Source organism: Dermochelys coriacea, chromosome 2 (genome assembly GCF_009764565.3).
Source record: "Dermochelys coriacea isolate rDerCor1 chromosome 2, rDerCor1.pri.v4, whole genome shotgun sequence".
In the NCBI taxonomy this organism is placed as follows: domain Eukaryota; kingdom Metazoa; phylum Chordata; order Testudines; family Dermochelyidae; genus Dermochelys; species Dermochelys coriacea.
Window position 1 is genome coordinate 75286588 of NC_050069.1, and position 18275 is coordinate 75304862.

Here is an 18275-nt window from a genome sequence, read left to right on the forward strand (position 1 = left end):
GTTCTCTCTCTCTCTCTCTCTCTCTCTCTAGTAAAATATTATCTTAAATTGATTACAACTTCAGCTGTGTAACCCTTTCAGAACAAAACCCCACACCAGTTAAATCTCTCCTAGATTCAACTTTGGTTACTTGACCTATTGAAGGGAGGGTATACCTGGCTTATGCTTCAGGTGAAAACCATATGATATTAGTTGGCTCAAATGAATTTTACCAACTCCTGTGAACCAAAACTCCTGAGTTTAGTATAGCTCTAATTGCAACAGAATATAAAGCCGTATGGTCACTGTATGAGGTCTGTAGTGACTCTGTGGAAATGTTCTTCCTTCCTCTATTTCAGGTGTATAATGTTTCAAACTTACTTCAGCCAGTCTCTTTAAAACAAAGTATTATGGACCAAATGAATCCTGCTGTCCCATTACATTGTATATAAGATCCTAAATGTTGAAATTGCTGCAGTTCAGTGAATTGTCAGTCAGTACTGTCCTCAAAATAGTTTAGTGCTAGTTTGGTGATAGAGTAGCAGCTTTTGACATTAAAAGCTAAATGAGAAATGTGTGCATGTGCACATGCACTTGCTTGCTTGTTCATTCTGGATGGGTGAGTTACTATTCTGACTTCCGTGGGTCAGACTTAGTGTATGGAAAGCTGGTAGATGGGCTCCAGATACTCCAAATGGAGTATGTAACTAATTTATCAATGGGGAAATTTTCTTTAGGAGCTTTTGAAATTACTATCATGAGGGCTTTGTACAATGCTAGGCAAAAACTATACAGAAAAGGCTGATTCTAAATATCTGACAGACAGAAGTTGGACCTTGACTACAGGGGATGGATCACTTGATGATTATCCTGTTCTGTTCATTCTCTCTGAAGCAATGAGCACTGGCCATTGTTAGAAGACAGAATGGTGGGTCAGATGGACTGTTGGTCTGACCCAGTATAGCCATTTTTATGTTTTTATGTAAAAAATAACTATACCTGTAACAATGTGATGCATAAATGCTTCTTGCATAGTAGGTTTGTATCGATAACTGTTCTTTATTTCTCCTAGGTTTTCCGACCTTATGCAAGGCAATGGCTTGGTCCTTTACTGCAGCTTGTTGTTTCTAGGGATAATGGAGGAGAAGGAATTCATTACATGGTGGTGGAGATAGTAGTTACTCTGCTTTCCTGGACTAGTATAGCTGCTCCCAAAGTAAGGAAATGTGGAACACGTTTAATTACAGTAGACTTCACTTGCAACCCATCGGTTGCCAGTAAAAAGTTGCTATTATCCAGCAGTTGCTACTAAGCAGAAGCAGGTTTGTGGGGCAGGAGCCAGGGAAGGAAGAGCTGGGACATGCCTTCCTTGGCTATAGCCTTGCAACCTGCCTGTGGGTAGGGCAGCAGTGAGGAAAGGGCTTTTCTCCCCAATGCTGGGGTTTTCTGTGGGGAGAAGTGGTGCTGGGAGCCCAGAGGGCTGCACTGCACCTCTTTCTCCATTCTCTGGGAATCAGGATTCAGCGTGTGCTAGCGCTTTCTTCTCTGCATGAAATCCTGAAGCAGGGAGCAGCCTGGGGAGCATAGGAAGAGATACTGTGAAGCTCCAGGTTGCAAGTTTCAGCCTTCCCTTCCCTCCCAGCCTGCAGTCCCTTACCTCCTGTATGGTCCCTATGCATGGGCAGGTTTCTGGTGCTGCAGCCCCAGAAGGAAGTCCTAGAATGGGTTGAGCACTGGCCAGAGGCAGGTTTTCAGGTCTGCAGCTAGGCAAGGCACATCCCTGCACTTTTTTCCCTGGTTGCAGCCCCACAAACCTGCCTGCAGGTGGTACCTCTTCCAAAAAATGTTTAATAATCGGCATGCCATTGCCAGTATCTGAATCCCTTTAACATTAAAGTCAATGGAATGGAATTGATTCCCAGCAAAATGTTGCTACTAACTGGAAGTTGTTGATATCTGGTGGCTATTAAGCAGAATCTACTGTACTCTTTTGTAATGAGTTTTTAAAATGATGTTCATATCACAGAATCCTAGAGTTATAGGACTGGAAGGGATCTTGAGAGCTCATCTAGTCCAGTCCCCTGCCCTCAAGGCAGGACTAAGTATTATCTAGACTAGACCATCCCTGAAAGGTGTTCATCTAACCTCTTAAAAATCTCCAGTGATGGAGATTCCTCAGCCTCAATAGGCAATTTATTTCAGTGCTTACCTAGCTTGAAAGTTAGGAAGTTTTTCCTAATGTCCAACCTAAATCACCCTTGCTGCAATTTAAGCCCATTGCTTCTTATCCTATCCTCAGAGGTTAGAGAGAGCAATTTTTCTTCCTCCTGCTTAAAACAACCTTTTATATACTTGAAAACGGTTATTGTGTCCACCCTCAGTTTTCTCTTCTTGAGACTATGCAAACCCATTTTTTTTTTTCAATCTCCTCTCATAGGTCATGTTTTCTAGACCTTTAATAATTTTTGTTGCTCTTCTCTGGACTCTTTCCATTTCATCCACATCTTTCCCAAAATATCGTCCAGAACCGGACACATACTCCAGTTGAGGCCTAATCAGCACAGAATAGAGCAAAAGAATTACTTCTCATGTCTTGCTTACAACATTCCTGCTAATACATTCCAGAATGATGTTTGCTTTTTTGCAACAGTTGTTTTTGCAACTTTTTTTTGTTACACTTTTGACACTTATTTAGCTTGTGATCCACTGTGATCCTCATATCCCTGTCCTCAGTACTCCTCATCAGGCAGTCATTTCCCGTTTTGTATGTGTGCAACTGATTGTTCCTTCCTAAGTGGAGTACTTTGCATTTGTCCTTACTGAATGTCATATTTACTTCAGACAGTTTCTCCAGTTTGTCCAGATCATTTTGAATTTTAATCCTATGCTTCAAAGCTCTTCCCTCCCAGCTTGGTATCATTTGGAAAGTTTATAAGTATACTCTCTCTGCCATTATCAAAATAGTTAATGAAGATATTGAACAGAACTGGACGCTGCGGGACCCCACTTGATATGCCCTTCCAGCTTGACTGTGAACCACTGATAACTACTCTCTGGGAATGGTTTTCCAACTGGTTTTATGCACCCATCTTATAGTAGCTCAATTTAGGTTGTATTTCCCTAGTTTGTTTATGAGAAGGTCATGCGAGACAGTATCAAAAGCCTTACTAAAGTTAAGATATACTACATCTACTGCTTCCCCCCATCCTCAAGGCTTGTTACCCTTTCAAAGAAAGCTATTAGTTTGGTTTGATGTGATTTGTTCTTGACAAATCCATGCTGACAGTTACTTATCACCTTATTATCTTCTAGGTGTTTGCAAATTGATTGCTTAATTATTTGCTCCATTATCTTTCCGGATACTGAAGTTAGGATGACTGGTCTGTAATTCCCCAGGTTGTCCTTATTCCCCTTTTTATAGATTGGCACTATATTTGCCCTTTTCCAGTCCTCTGGAATCTCTCCCATCTTCCATGACTTTTTGAAGATAATTGCTAGTGGCTCAGATATTTCCTCAGTCAGCTCCTTGCGTATTCTAGGATGCATTTCATCAGACCCTGGTGACTTGAAGACATCTAGCTTGTCTTAAAAAAAAAAAAAAAAAAAAAAAAAAAAAAAAAAGGAGTACTTGTGGCACCTTAGAGACTAACAAATTTATTTGAGCATAAGCTTTTGTGAGCTACAGCTCACTTCATCAGATGCATTTGGTGGAAAATACAGGGGGGAGATTTATATACACACACAGAGAACATGAAACAATGGGTTTTATCATACACACTGTAAGGAGAGTGATCACTTAAGATGAGCCATCACCAGCAGCGGGGCGGGGGGGAAAGGAGGAAAACCTTTCATGGTGACAAGCAAGGTAGGCTATTTCCAGCAGTTAACAAGAACATCTGAGGAACAGTGGGGGGTAAGGTGAGGGGGGAGAAATAACATGAGGAAATAGTTTTACTTTGTGTAATGACTCATCCATTCCCAGTCTCTATTCAAGCCTAAGTTAATTGTACCAGTTTGCGAATTAATTCCAATTCAGCAGTCTCTTGTTGGAGTCTGTTTTTGAAGTTTTTTTTGTTGAAGGATAGCCACCCTCAGGTCTGTAATCGAGTGTCCGGAGAGATTGAAGTGTTCAGCATTTGCTCAAGAAACTCCCTGAAAAAGCACAAGAACAAATCCGCACAGACACACCCCTAGAACCCTGACCTGGGGTATTCTATCTGCTACCCAAGATCCATAAACCTGGAAATCCTGGACGCCCCATCATCTCAGGCATTGGCACCCTGACAACAGAATTGTCTGGCTATGTAGACTCCCTCCTCAGGCCCTACGTTACCAGCACTCCCAGCTATCTTCGAGACACCACTGACTTCCTGAGGAAACTACAGTCCATTGGTGATCTTCCTAAAAACACCATCCTAGCCACTATGGATGTAGAAGCCCTCTACACCAACATTCCACACAAAGATGGACTACAAGCCGTCAGGAACAGTATCCCCGATAATGTCACAGCTAACCTGGTGGCTGAACTTTGTGACTTTGTCCTCACCCATAACTATTTCACATTTGGGGACAATGTATACCTTCAAATCAGCGGCACTGCGATGGGTACCCGCATGGCCCCACAGTATGCCAACATATTTATGGCTGACTTAGAACAACGCTTCCTCAGCTCTCATCCCCTAATGCCCCTACTCTACTTGCGCTACATTGATGACATCTTCATCATCTGGACCCATGGAAAAGAAGCCCTTGAGGAATTCCACCATGATTTCAACAATTTCCATCCCACCATCAACCTCAGCCTGGACTAGTCCACGCAAGAGATTCATTTCCTGGACACTATGGTGCTAATACGTGATGGTCACATAAACACCACCCTATATCGGAAACCTACTGACCACTATTCCTACCTACATGCCTCTAGCTTTCATCCAGATCGTACCACACGATCTATTGTCTACAGCCAAGCTCTACGATACAACCACATTTGCTCCAACCCCTCAGACAGACAAACACCTACAAGATCTCTGTCATGCATTCTTACAACTACAATACCCACCTGCTGAAGTGAAGAAACAGATTGACAGAGCCAGAAGAGTACCCAGAAGTCACCTACTACAGGACAGGCCCAACAAAGAAAATAACAGAACGCCACTAGCCATCCCCCTCAGCCCCCAACTAAAACCTCTCCAGCGCATCATCAAGGATCTACAACCTATCCTGAAGGACGACCCATCACTCTCACAGATCTTGGGAGACAGGCCAGTCCTTGCTTACAGACAGCCCCCCAACCTGAAGCAAATACTCACCAGCAACCACACACCACATGACAGAACCACTAACCCAGGAACCTATTCTTGAAAAAAGCCCGTTGTCAACTCTGTCCACATATCTCTTCAGGAGACACCATCATAGGGCCTAATCACATCAGCCACACTATCAGAGGCTCGTTCACCTGCGCATCTACCAATGTGATATATGCCATCATGTGCCAGCAATACCCCTCTGCCATGTACGTTGGTCAACCTGGACAGTCTCTACGTAAAAGGATAAATGGACAAAAATCAGACGTCAAGAATTATAACATTCAAAAACCAGTTGGAGAGCACTTCAGTCTCTCCTGTCACTCGATTACAGACCTGAGGGTGGCTATCCTTCAACAAAAAAGCTTCAAAAACAGACTCCAACGAGAGACTGCTGAATTGGAATTAATTGTATCCAGTTTGCAAATTAACTTAGGCTTGAATAGAGACTGGGAATGGATGAGTCATTACACAAAGTAAAACTATTTCCCCATGGTATTTCTCCCCCCCACCCCACCCCCCACTGTTCCTCAGATGTTCCTGTTAACTGCTGGAAATAGCCTACCTTGCTTGTCACCATGAAAGGTTTTCCTCCTTTCCCCCCAGCCCCGCTGCTGGTGATGGCTAATCTTAAGTGATCACTCTCCTTACAGTGTGTATGATAAAACCCATTGTTTCATGTTCTCTGTGTGTGTGTGTGTGTGTATCAATCTCCCCCCTGTATTTTCCACCAAATGCATCCGATGAAGTGAGCTGTAGCTCACGAAAGCTTATGCTCAAATAAATTTTAGTCTCTAAGGTGCCACAAGTACTCCTTTTTCTTTTTGCGAATACAGACTAACACAGCTGTTACTCTGTAGCTTGTCTAAGTAATTTTTAATTTGAGTTTTCCCTATTTTAATGGGATGATATTATTTTATCAATCTTTCCTCAGTGCTGCTTTAATCATTAACCACTGTAAATAACTAGATCAGCTTAATAAGAAGCAAGTTTAGTTCATTAATTAAATCAATCTCTCTGGCAACGTTGTAAGTAACTTACGGAGCCTGGGATCCTCCAGGTTCTTTCTTATTGGTCCACAAATGGACCCCTCAAGTGTAGAATTGACAAGTTCACAACATACCTGAGAAATATATTAATGGACTCAAAAATCTACACTATCATGTCGTCTTGTAATATTTTTTTAGACCGATGGTAGAAGTTAGTGCTACCTTCATACTTCCCTTCCCCAAAAGACTTATCCTTACTGGTATAACTTACTAGTGCCTTTTGGACGCTCAGTTTGCTAACTGTAATAAGATGCCAGGATAGTTACTCTGTATCACTGTGAAGGCTAGAATGTCTTTTGAGTCAGTGTGAAGCAATGGAAACAGTCACCAGCATGGTTCAGAGCACTTTTTATTAAGAATATCACCACATTCAATCATCATTGGGATTCAGGGGTCTGTTACACTGAGAATTTAAAAATTGGATGATATCTTTTCCATGCCAGTAGTTCTAGACCATTGTGATATCATGCATCACCACCATTACTCTACAGCTAATTTGCATGGAACAGTTTCATTGGTTGTATGAGGGATACTGCACTGATGGTGGATTAGTTGACCCAACTGCTATAGTTCAAAGTATGGACTTTCACCTGTTTTCATAAAAAGTTGGCAGGGCTCTCCTACGTAAAGCTAACAAAGTTCTGGTGAATTCTGAGCTTGTCTTCCCTTCAAACTTATATTGCTGAACATGCCTTTTCCTTCTGTACACTTATTGCAAACTCGTAGTCAACATTGTGTTAGCTAACTGGAGAATTCAGACTTATATTTTAAACATTAAACCAGTGGAGAATGCAAACTTCTTAATCTGAACGCATAGAACAAAAATATTGTTTTATATAGAATTACCTATGTTGCTTTTTATTCTCTTTCATGTTAGGGGAATATTAGAGATGAGATACTGGCTAACAGATTGCTTGAATTCTTGATGAAGAATGTATTTCACCAGAAAAGAGCAGTGTTCCGACACAACTTGGAAATTATAAAGACAGTTGTGGAGTGCTGGAAGGATTGTCTCTCCATACCGTACAGGTAGTATTTCTAAGTATAAAAAGAATGTAGGGAAAATGAGAACTGAGCTCTACAGAGGTGAAAGGGTTAGCCCGGTGGTTTTCAAACTGTAACAAACAACTTGCAGGTGGTCTGAAGATCTGGTCCTTTCACAGGCAGTAGTGAGGCATCTGAAAGTCTTCAAGTGGTTATGCTTCCTGCTAACAGTCGCTCAATCCAGAATTGTACATGGATTTTAGTGGGTTTTTGACCAACTAACCGTTTTTTAAAAACAAATCATCTTATTGCTCTAGCCAACTGCTCTCTGTCTCTTTGTGGTAAATTCACCTACATTTCCATCTGTTGTCGACACCAAAATTGCAGAGGCAGCAATACACACAACTCATGCTGCTAAGAATCCTGGATAGATAAGAATTACAATGGGCTGTATGCAGTGAGAGCAGAAGGCAGGAGAAACTACTGAGAGGATTTTTTGTCTGTTTTTGCATCATTGAGTTAGCAGCTGGTGATGTTTAGTCATTGTGAGTAGAACACAGAAATCAAAGGATGAAAGTTTTGTGGGGGTGGGAATTTGCAAATATTTTATACAATATGCATTCCCAATAAAGTATTGTTCATGTAGCCACAGTCACTTTCATCAGATTTGTACTGTCTTTAGCATGTGCTCTGTCGTGTGTGTGTCTCTCTCTCTCTCTTTATTTATTTTATTTTACATCCTTGTGCTGCAGGTTAATATTTGAACAATTTTCTGGTGGAGATCCTAATACAAAGGACAACTCAGTGGGAATTCAGTTGTTGGGTATTGTTCTTGCTAATAACTTGTCTCCCTATGACCCAAAGTGTGAAATAGATAGCGTAAGGTGAGAAGCATGTCTATTTGGGGTGTTAATTTTTTATTATAAACCTTAGAATAAGCTGACCAAGAAGGATGTTGGCAGCATGGAGGGTGGGATTTGGAATGCTCACCTCTTGGACCTTCTTGTGTCTCTGGCCCCACCAACACCCCTAAACTCCTATGTCGAGCAGGTTGCTACGGTTAATTCCGAAGCTGTTCCTTACTTTAGGAGGTGAACTGGCAGGAGTGTAGATATATCTGCAATGGGCACTATTGTGACTCCTGCTTTTACAGTTGTTGAGCTCTTTGGCACCCAGTGGAGTCAAGAGTGGCGAAACAGGTATTTGTGGCACTCCAGATCCCATTGTACCCAAAAATTCAAAAGGGAAGTGTTGTTACGCTCTGAAACCTTCATGGATATGGGGTGTTAGTGTAATAGCACCACAAAGACTGCAGTTAAGACTATGAATGTGATGCATGAAATGGAGAGGGGCAAAGAATATTTTTAGAATTTCTTAGTCTAATTTTCATGGAACATCAAATACTAGGGTGAATGAACCACAGCTGATTTCCTTTATATGTTAGGTACTTTCAGGCTTTGGCCAATAACATGTCCTTAATAAGATATAAGGAAGTTTATGCAGCTGCAGCAGAAGTGCTGGGACTTATTCTTCGATACATGGCTGAGAAGGAAAATGTGAGTGTGTTACATTGTGTCTTTTATCATTATTGTGTTAAAGACTGTTTTATCTACAAGTCTAAACTGAATACCCAATTCTAGCTTCAAAATGAGAGAATATTAAATTTAAGGAGGCCTCCCCAGAAATTAGGCAATAGCAGAAGATGCTGTCACAGGAGAATCAAAATTCAAGACGAGATCAGCACAGGCTGGGCACACTTTTTGTCTCAATTCTTATGAGCCTTTTGTCTTGACCGTGGCAGTGAATGGATCTAGGGGAGCTGTGTTCACCTCTTTTCTGCCAGTGGGACTGACAAATAGAAAGAAATTTTTCAAATATGAGGGAAATGAATAAAATGTTAAAGTTTAAGAATTCTCAGGGCTCTATTTGATAGAAGATTTCTAGGAACCTGAAAATAGGGACTTAGAATGAAAATAGTTCCTCAGCTCTTGGACTGTAATTGTGGCACTCCTGTAAAGCAGGTATGTAGCTGTCTTCCCTGTCCAGTGCATTCCATTTTGTTCATCCTTTCTCATTCTCTAGGGTGCATGATGAATATTGTTGAACCCTTGCCCTCTTCTCATTTTCAGTCTTATCCATACCTCCTTTCCTAAAAAAAAAAAAAAAATCTGTCATTTTGAATGAGTAAGCAGATGTGGTGATGGTTAATATTCTGTGTGTACTTTGTATTTGCAAATAACGTTAATTTAATAGAAAATGGCTTTTTATAGTATTATTGTATAGTATTTTACTGGAAACCTGCCACACACCATCAGGAATTACTTAGTGTTTGAAATAGGAATATCGTGATTTTTTTTCTTTCTGTATTTAAGCTGTTTGGTCTCTGCACAGTTAATGGAAACTTATAAATTGTTAGACAGGAGCTCTGTTAAAGCAGACAAGCTGTATTTCATCCAGGCATGTTGTACTACTGCTGTGAATTGTCATAAATGTCAAGATTAAGCCAGTGAAGTTTCACAGTAACTAAAAATATCCCCGGGGAATAGTACTGTTACATAATTTGAGTGTTCCTGAGTTTCTGGTGTTGGCATTTGTTTAATGATAAAATGTTTCTGATCTTTTAGATATTTGAGGGTCCAGTTTATGACTGTGTCATAAAACAGTTAAAACAACATCAAAGCACCAAAGAAGACAAGTTTATTGTGTGCTTAAATAAAGTGGCAAAGAACTTTCCTCTTCTTGCTGACAGGTATAGTGAGATATGATACCCTGTATATAGAAAAATCATTATCTAATAGAACAGTGGTCCCTAAACTGTGGGGCACACCCCCCTAGAGGGGTACAGAAGAATGTTCAGGGCAGGGCCTGCACCAGACTCCATGGAGGGCAGGGAAAGACCATCGCCCAGACCAGCTCTGCTCCCAGCTACAACTCCACTCCAGCTGCAGCTCTGCCCTCATTCGCTTTCCTCCCCCATACTCAGTTCAGTCCCCAGCTCCACCTTCAGCCCAAGCTCCTCTGCTGAGCCAAGTGTGCAGTAATGGAGAGGTGTGCGGAAAGATTCAATTACTTGTAATGGGGGACACAACAGGAAAAGTTTGGGCGCCACTGTAATAGAATATAACTTCTTATTTTTTGCTTTGTGGACTCCTTATCATATAAAGGTTTATGAATGCAGTATTCTTCTTGATACCAAAACTTCATGGTGTTCTGAAAACATACTGTCTGGAGGTGGTGATGTACCGTGCAGAGGAAATAACTGATCTCTACTTACAATTAAAGAGTAAAGATTTCATCCAAGTCATGAGTCACAGGTAAATGGGCACATGACCAGTGCATGATCATCTTGGCAACCTGGGAACGTAGTCTGAATTTTGCATCGTTGTCTTTTTCTAGTAGCGATGCAAGTTTTACATTCCCCGTGCGTTTACATTTCCAGTTTTTTTTCTTGAGAGCCCAGTTCTCTTCTTTGAGCAAATGTAGATTAGAAAATCTGGCAGGTTTTTTCTGCTTCTCCTATTTAAGTTGAAAAGTATGCTTGCTGTAGCTTTTTTCCTTAGCCATATGGTGAAATCCTGGCCCTACTGAGACCAGTGGCAAAACAACCATTAACTTCAGTGGGGCCAGGATTTCACCCTTAATGTGTATTCAGTTTGGTTTGACTGATTTTTTTTTTTCCCCAGGTAAACACAGAAATAGTAACTAAAAACATTTTTATGCAATATGAAATGGCTAAATATTACTTTCATGTTCAGCTGTATGTGTAACTGTAAATAGAAAAATGAAACCAATGCAGTTGCTTTTTATCTCCTTTAGAGATGATGAAAGGCAGAGGGTGTGTTTGGATATCGTATACAAAATGTTGCCTAAGCTGAAACCACTAGAACTAAGAGAACTTCTTCCTGGAGTAACAGGGTTCATCTCTCACCCTTCTCCAGTATGTCGGGAGCGCATGTATGACATCCTGATGTGGATTTATGATAACTACAGGTATGGATTCAGTTTCAAGTAGTGTCTTCCAACTGAGTAAGAGCAATTATATAAAAGTGATCTGAATAGTTACTTTCCCTATGTAAAAAGTGAAGTGATGGTGTTATCACAGCACTGGGAGCAGAAACCTTTGAGTTCTACTTCCCTTCCTGAGGCTTGGAAAACTCACTTAAACCTTTCTATCTTCATTTCCCTGTCTGTTAAATGGGGATGATGATTGTGTACTACTTCTAATGGTGGTCCCTATTGTATTCCGTTGTGGGTTTACCCATGCACCCGGCGCCAGAGAATTTGAAAGTAGCATCCATTGGTCTGTGCATGCACCCTGGCTCACCTCCGGCCTCTGATGGAGGGGATAAAGGACAGGGAACCATCTCTCTAGTTCCTTCTCACCTGTGCCTGATCTGGGTTGGAACCTCCAGCGTCCATAGTTTTGGTTTCGTCCTACAAGATAAGATTTAGATTTAGTGTTGTAAATGGTTTTAATAGCTTGTACAGTTTAGTGTTTAGATTTAGTCTCTTTGGAGGAACTCTTCCCTGTTCAAGTACTGGACTATGCCCAGGTCTCCAAGCTTCATATTCTGCACTTGCTGCCCGCAATCCTTTTTGATCAGCAATGACTATCTGTATGCCTTGGGGAAGCCTGCATCGCGGTGAGTTGCAGTATCTGCCGATCATTCCTCAGCTTTACCCAAGAAGGGTGGGAACTTCATCTCTAGAAACACCTCAGTCGGACTCAGGTCAGGGAACCATCCCCGAACATTGGCCTGATTCAGGAAGCGGTGTGTCTCCTGGTGCGAAGTCCAACTCTGGTGTAGGAGCGTCTAGCCACACAGATGCCCCAGTGGGATCTTGTCAGGAATTGAGGAAGCCCCTACCAAATTCACTGTCCATTTTGGTCAATTTCACGGTGATAGGATTTTTAACATAATACATATCATGCTTTTAGCTATTTAAATCTGAAATTTCACAATGTTATAATTGAAGGGGCCCTGACCCATGAAGGAGTTATAGGGTGAGGGGTTGCAAAGTTATTGTGGCGGGTGGGGGTTGCAGTACTTCTAACCTTACTTCTGCACTGCCTTCAGAGGTGGGAAGCTGGAAGAGTGGTGGCTGCTGGCTGAGAGCCCAGCTCTGAAGCCAGAGCTGCTGCCAGCAGCAGTGCAGAAGTTAGTATGATATTGCCACCCTTACTTCTGAGCTGCTGCCTGCAGAGCTGGGCCCTCAGTCAGCAGTTGCTACTCTCTGGCTGTCCAGCTCTGAAGGCAGCAGTGCAGAAGTTAGAATGGCATAGTATGGTATTGCCACCCTTACTTCTGCGCTGCTGCTGGCGGGTGCTGCTTTCAGAGCTGGTGCCTGGCTAACAGCCGCCGCTCTCCAGCTGCCCAGATCTGAAAGCAGCGCAGAAGTAAAGGTGGCAATCCTGCAACCCCCCCGAAAAGAACCTTGTGACCCATCTCCACCCGCAGCTCCCTTTTGGGTCAGGACCCCATTTGAGAAATGCTGGTCTCCCCTGTGAAATCCTGTATAGTATAGGGTAAAAACACAAAAGACCAGGTTTCACTCAGGAGGGGGAGACCAGATTTCATGGTCCATGACGTGTTTTTCAGGACCATGAATTTGGTAGGGCCCTACTCATAAGCATGAGATTAAGTCTTTCTTTCTCTAAATCCACTTCAGGGAAGTTAGATTCAACTCTGAGCAAACCCATCAGTTTGGCCTATGAGGGCTTAGTGTGTCCTTAGTCCCCGAGGCATGACAAGAAAGCCCATAAGCATAGGGCTACATTATCCTTGGCACCCCCCAAACCCTGAGATCGCTGGCACTGACGAAGACCGATCATCAGCTTTGCTTGTCCACAGCACCAGCTTCATCAGCAGTTACACAATCTTCTCTGGCTCCAGCAGCTTGGACAAGTAGAACCCCTCTCACATCAGGGAGATCTGATCCATTGCTGTTCCACAAGACATTTTTGCTCTCCTGGATCTGGAATTCTCTGCTCCAGCACGTCCCTCCAATTCCCAAAAGATAATATCACAAATGAGGGAGTTGACCACTGAATGGAGTTTGTCACCTGTCCCATATGCAGAATAAAACTATCCTCCAACAGCCATTTCAACTATCCCTGCTACATATCCCTGCTGTTGTGGTATGTAATCAGGTATGTATGCGCTTCTCTTTTCTCCCTTCCTCACCAGACAGGACCATTATTACAGATGCATTCTTGTTCGGTTGGGGAGACCACATGAACAGCCACAAAGCGCAAGCTACCTGGACATCTTGAGAGCCCAGGAGTTCCAAGCCGTCAGGAAGGGATACGCGTCCTTTCTTCTGTTCATCCATGCTCACCATGTCCTTATAATTTGAGACGTTACAATTGTCTTCTATGTCAACAAGCAGGGAAGAGTGAGAGCTGTCCCCCTGTGTGCAGAAGTAGTTAGCCTGTGGAACTGGTGTCAGCAGTCAAATCGCCCTATGAGCAGCTTACCTTCTGGGGAAGCAAAATGTGCTTGCAGACTCCCTCAGCAGACATTTTGCGGTCAACCATGAATAGGAACTCTACAACTTGGTACTGTGTAATATTTTGCTCAGTGAGGCACCCCAACCAGGGATCTGTTTGCCTCTCAGATGAACAGGAAATACATCACATATTGCTCCAGAGGAGCCCTAAGTATCTCTCCCTCGGCAACGCTCTACTTCCTCGGTCAGGCCAGCTCAGCTATGCCTGCCCTCCGCTATCACTCCTTCCACAAGTTCTACACAGAATCCAGCAGGACAGGACATGGGTCATCTTGATCACCCCCTGCTGGCCCAGACAGTTTTGGTTTCCCATCTACATATGCATGTCATCTGTACTACCAATCATTCTTCAGTGTTTCCCAAGCTCCTGACTCAGTGGAATGGCAAGATCAAGCACTCGATCTGTGTCCATTACACCTCAAGGCTTGGTATTTGGATGGGCATCATCCTTACAATGTTCATGCTTTGCAGCCATGCAAGACATCCCTTCTAATAGTAGAAAGGACCCCACTCAAAGGTGTTACTTAGCTAAATAGAGGTGCTTTTCTTTTTGGGCACATCAAAGGACCATTCTCCCAGAAACAGCAGATGTTCCTCATCTTGGAGTGTATATCCTTTTTCTGAAGACATCAGGCCTGTCCATCAGCTCCTTGCGAGTCCACTTGTTAGCAGTTAGTGCATACCGTTCAACTTCTCAAGGCTAATCAGTCTTCTCACACCCACTAATCACCAGATTCTGGAAAGGCCTAATCACAGCTTTTCCATCTATTCAGAAGCCTACTCCCAGTGGGACCTGAGCCTTGTTCTCTCAGCACTCACAAAGCCCTCCCTTTGCTTTTTGCTCCATGTCTCTCCTTTCCATGAGGGTCACTTTCCTTGTAGCCATCTCCTCAGCTAGAAGGGTTGGTGAGCCTGGGAAATATTCCATAAGGATTAGGTTTCTTTGCATCTGCACCCCAAATTCACTCTGAACAGTTTTAGCATTTTACCTTAACCAATCAATTCACTCATGTGCGTTCTTTCCAAAGCCACATGCATCTGCAGAGGAATGAAGATTCCACTCCGTCAGTGTTCAGTGGGGCTTGGCCTTTTACCTGCAAATAACAAAACGTATCAGGAAGTCCTGCAACTGTTTGTTGCTGTAGCAGAAAGAATTGAGGGGCACGCCATCTCCACCCTGAGACTCTCCAAATGGATCTCTGGCTGTATTCTACTCTGCTGTCAGCTGTCAAACCTTCTTCCCTGCCATGGGATAAGAAGTCATTTCACAAGAGCATAAGCAATGACTATGGCATCACTTCCGGAGGCGCCCCTCCTTGATATCTGTAAAGAGTCCATATGGGTCTCTGTTTACGTATTTGTGAGATATCATGCCCTGGTGCAGGACTCTTCTGCTGATACTTCCTTTGGGATGGCAGTCCTCCCCTCAGTTCTGCTGTCTATATACTTCAAGTACTTCTTGTCAGTCACTACAGTTGATTAAAATGGACCTTCACTCAAAGAAGAAAAAGAAGAAGTTGTTACTGACTTGTAACTGGAAGTTCCTGGAGGAAAGTGGTCCCTATTTATATTTCACTACCCACCTTCCTCCTCTGTTTTGGATCTTCTCTTATTTACGGTAAAGAAGAAAGTGGAGTGAGGGTCTGTCTGCTCTGCCCTTTATCCCTTTGGTCGGAGGCATGAAGTGAGCCAGGGCACATACCTGAACCAATGGACACTTTCAAATTCTGCGGCTCTAGAGGCATGGTGCACATGCGTAAACCCACAGTGGAATACATCACAAAGAACCTCCATTTACAGGTCAGTAACTTTCTCTTACCTATCATGGATTTGTGAACTATTTAATATTAGTAAAGCACTTTGAGGATAAGTGCTAAATTTGATTTATTACAGAAAATTGGTCTTATTTCACCATATTATTGAATTCTTGTGTGTTGCTTTTCTACCTTTTTCAAGTTCTGTTACATTTTCACAGGGTAAACAAAAGAAGGGTTTGCATTCTGTTGGGGGAAAAAAAAAATCACCCTAAATCAAACAGCCCCAACAGTCAAGTAGTTCTTGGTGCAAACAATCCATTCTGGCAAGACACTGTATTGGGAGTTGTGAATATCTCGCACCTTGCAGGACTGGACACAAAAAATGCTGTTTTGGCCAGAATTTGCACATCTCCTCTGAAACTTCCAATAGTGTTGTTTCCCAAATTGACCAGCAGAAACTTCTGAGTAGCAGCATTATTTAGTTTCTTTCTACCTCTTCTTTCAGAAATAAAGTATCTGAAATATAACCTGCCGAGATAACTGTTCTCCACTAGTCTTGGGATCACACATCTGCTGGCCACTTACTAAGCTCTGTTGTTGTGTGGCTGTGTCTTCACTGCAGTGTAGCTAGGCAAAGTCAATGCTATACCTCCCACTTGTGTTTGATCCCTCCTAGCTACGTTGCAATAAAAGCTATAGAGCAGGGGTCCCCAAACTATTTCAGTCGTGACCCCCTTCCCTCTGGGGGAGCAGGGGTGGGGCAGGATGGGGGAGGAGAAGCTGCGTTTTGGGGTGGGACAGGGAGCCACTGGTATCTATACGGTTGCCAACTTTCTGACTGCAGAAAAACGAACACCCTTGCCATGCCCCCTGCCACACCCCTTCTGCGGCCATGCCCCTTTTGAGGTTCCACACCTGCTCACTTCATTCACCCCCACTCTGTTGCTCGCTCTCCCCCAATCTTGCTCATTTTCCTTGCCAGGGCAGGAGATTGGGGTGTGGGGGCAGGCTCTGGGGTTGGGGACGGGCTCAGGGCTAGGGCAGAGAGGTTTGGAGTGCGGGAGAGGGTGCTGGCTCTGGGAGGGAGTTTAGGTGTAGGCTCTGGCCAGGCAGCGCTCACCTCGGATGGCTCCCCAGAAGCAACCAGCATGTCTCCGTGGCTCCTAGGTGGAGAGACCTGGGGGCTCTGCACGGCGGTTCCCGGTCAATGAGTGCTTGGGGCGGGGGAAACAGAGCCCCCTGGACATCCCTGCGCGTAGGAGCCACAGGGACAAGTATGGAGCCTGCCTTAGCCCTGGTGCGCTGCCGACTGGACTTTTAACGGCCCAGTCAACAATGCTGATGTGTCTCCCGGAAGGGGTGCCCGACAGTTTGGGGACCATTGGTATAGAGCCATGTCTCTGCGAGGGTTTGCATGAGGTTACTTAACATGCTTCATTTATCTCTCTTTAAAACAAACAGCAAACCACCATCATTTTTGGGCAGGGAAGACATAGCGTATATGAGCCAAGTGCACTGCCATTATGTTTATTTTCCCCGTGTTTGTTCCTTTTGTTGCATGAGAGAGAAATCAATAAGACTTTCTTTTTCACTATATATCAGGGACCCAGAAAGCCAAGCAGAGGAGGAATCTCAAGAAGTGTTCAAACTAGCAAAAGAAATGCTTCTTCAGGGACTGATGGATGAAAGCTCCGGACTGCAGTGAGTGGGCACACCGCGTGTGGCGATGGCTCCGCCGAGATGCTTCAGTCGTGAATGGGTTTTTTGTTTTTGTACAACAGATTTTTTTTTTTTTTTTAGGGGTTTTTAGGCTATTAAGATATGTTAATTAGTAAATGTAATCGTGACACCGTGCTCAAAAATTTCATGTTTGTTTCTGGAGATAGTTATCTTGTTTTTCCTTCTTAATTGGAAGACGTAGCTTTCCCTATTTCAAAGTTTCTAGTTACATTTCATGAAGAGGCTAGGGCAATATTACTATTAATCATGCTTATTATGGTAGTGCCTAAGGGCCAATCAAGCATAGGCCGCCATTATGCAAACTGTACAAAGACAAAGTAGGAGATGGTCCCTGCCCTGAAGAGCTTACAGTCTAAATAGACAAGAGAGAGACAAGGTGGGGGAAGGGGTAGAACACATGATGGTGGCAAAAGTTGTGTGTGTTCCATAATTATTTTTGGGGAGTGTGGAGTTGGCTAGGAGGGGATACTCTTAATGGAAAGAAAAGGAAAGGGAGGTGAGGGGGACAGGGCAGGGGAGATGAGAGTAAGATGGACAGGTATGGAGTGAAGCTGAGGTGAAGAGGCTGTGAGGATGGAGGGGCACGGAAAGGACTTGAACTAATCAGTACACGGCAGAGAAAGTTTGAGAACATTCTACAGTTTTGACTAGAATGTCCAGAAGTCTCCTGGCTCCTGGCTGCTTCTGCTCCTGCCAGGTGGAGCCTCTGGCTGGCTTCTCTCTGCAGTTCTCTCCCAAAGCCACATGGTGGAAAAGCAGAGAGGCACCATCTGGGTTCTAGTGCCCCCAGACTGGGCAGGGGCTCCACTGCACATTTCTGAGACCAGGACATGCTGGGGGAGAGATGGCTCTGCCTGGGCTACATTTTATCCCAACCTCAGTGCAGCAGTCCTAGCTTTGGCTGCTTCTGGTCCTACCTGCTGATGCAATGTCACTAACAATGATCAATTTGG

General features: G+C 43.5%; 1 protein-coding gene across 6 annotated transcripts in view; it reads left to right on the forward strand.

Moving 5' to 3' along the window:
• PRKDC (protein kinase, DNA-activated, catalytic subunit) overlaps positions 1-18275 on the forward strand; it is a 159669-nt gene that overhangs the window by 81745 nt on the left and 59649 nt on the right. For all 6 annotated transcript variants that reach the window (XM_038388511.2, XM_038388512.2, XM_043507884.1 and 3 more), the window contains 8 exons: positions 1052-1195; positions 7209-7360; positions 8068-8199; positions 8760-8871; positions 9940-10064; positions 10480-10629; positions 11132-11305; positions 17185-17283. In XM_038388511.2, coding sequence (XP_038244439.1) covers positions 1052-1195; positions 7209-7360; positions 8068-8199; positions 8760-8871; positions 9940-10064; positions 10480-10629; positions 11132-11305; positions 17185-17283 — 1088 coding nt within the window. The remainder of the gene's footprint in view (positions 1-1051; positions 1196-7208; positions 7361-8067; positions 8200-8759; positions 8872-9939; positions 10065-10479; positions 10630-11131; positions 11306-17184; positions 17284-18275) is intronic.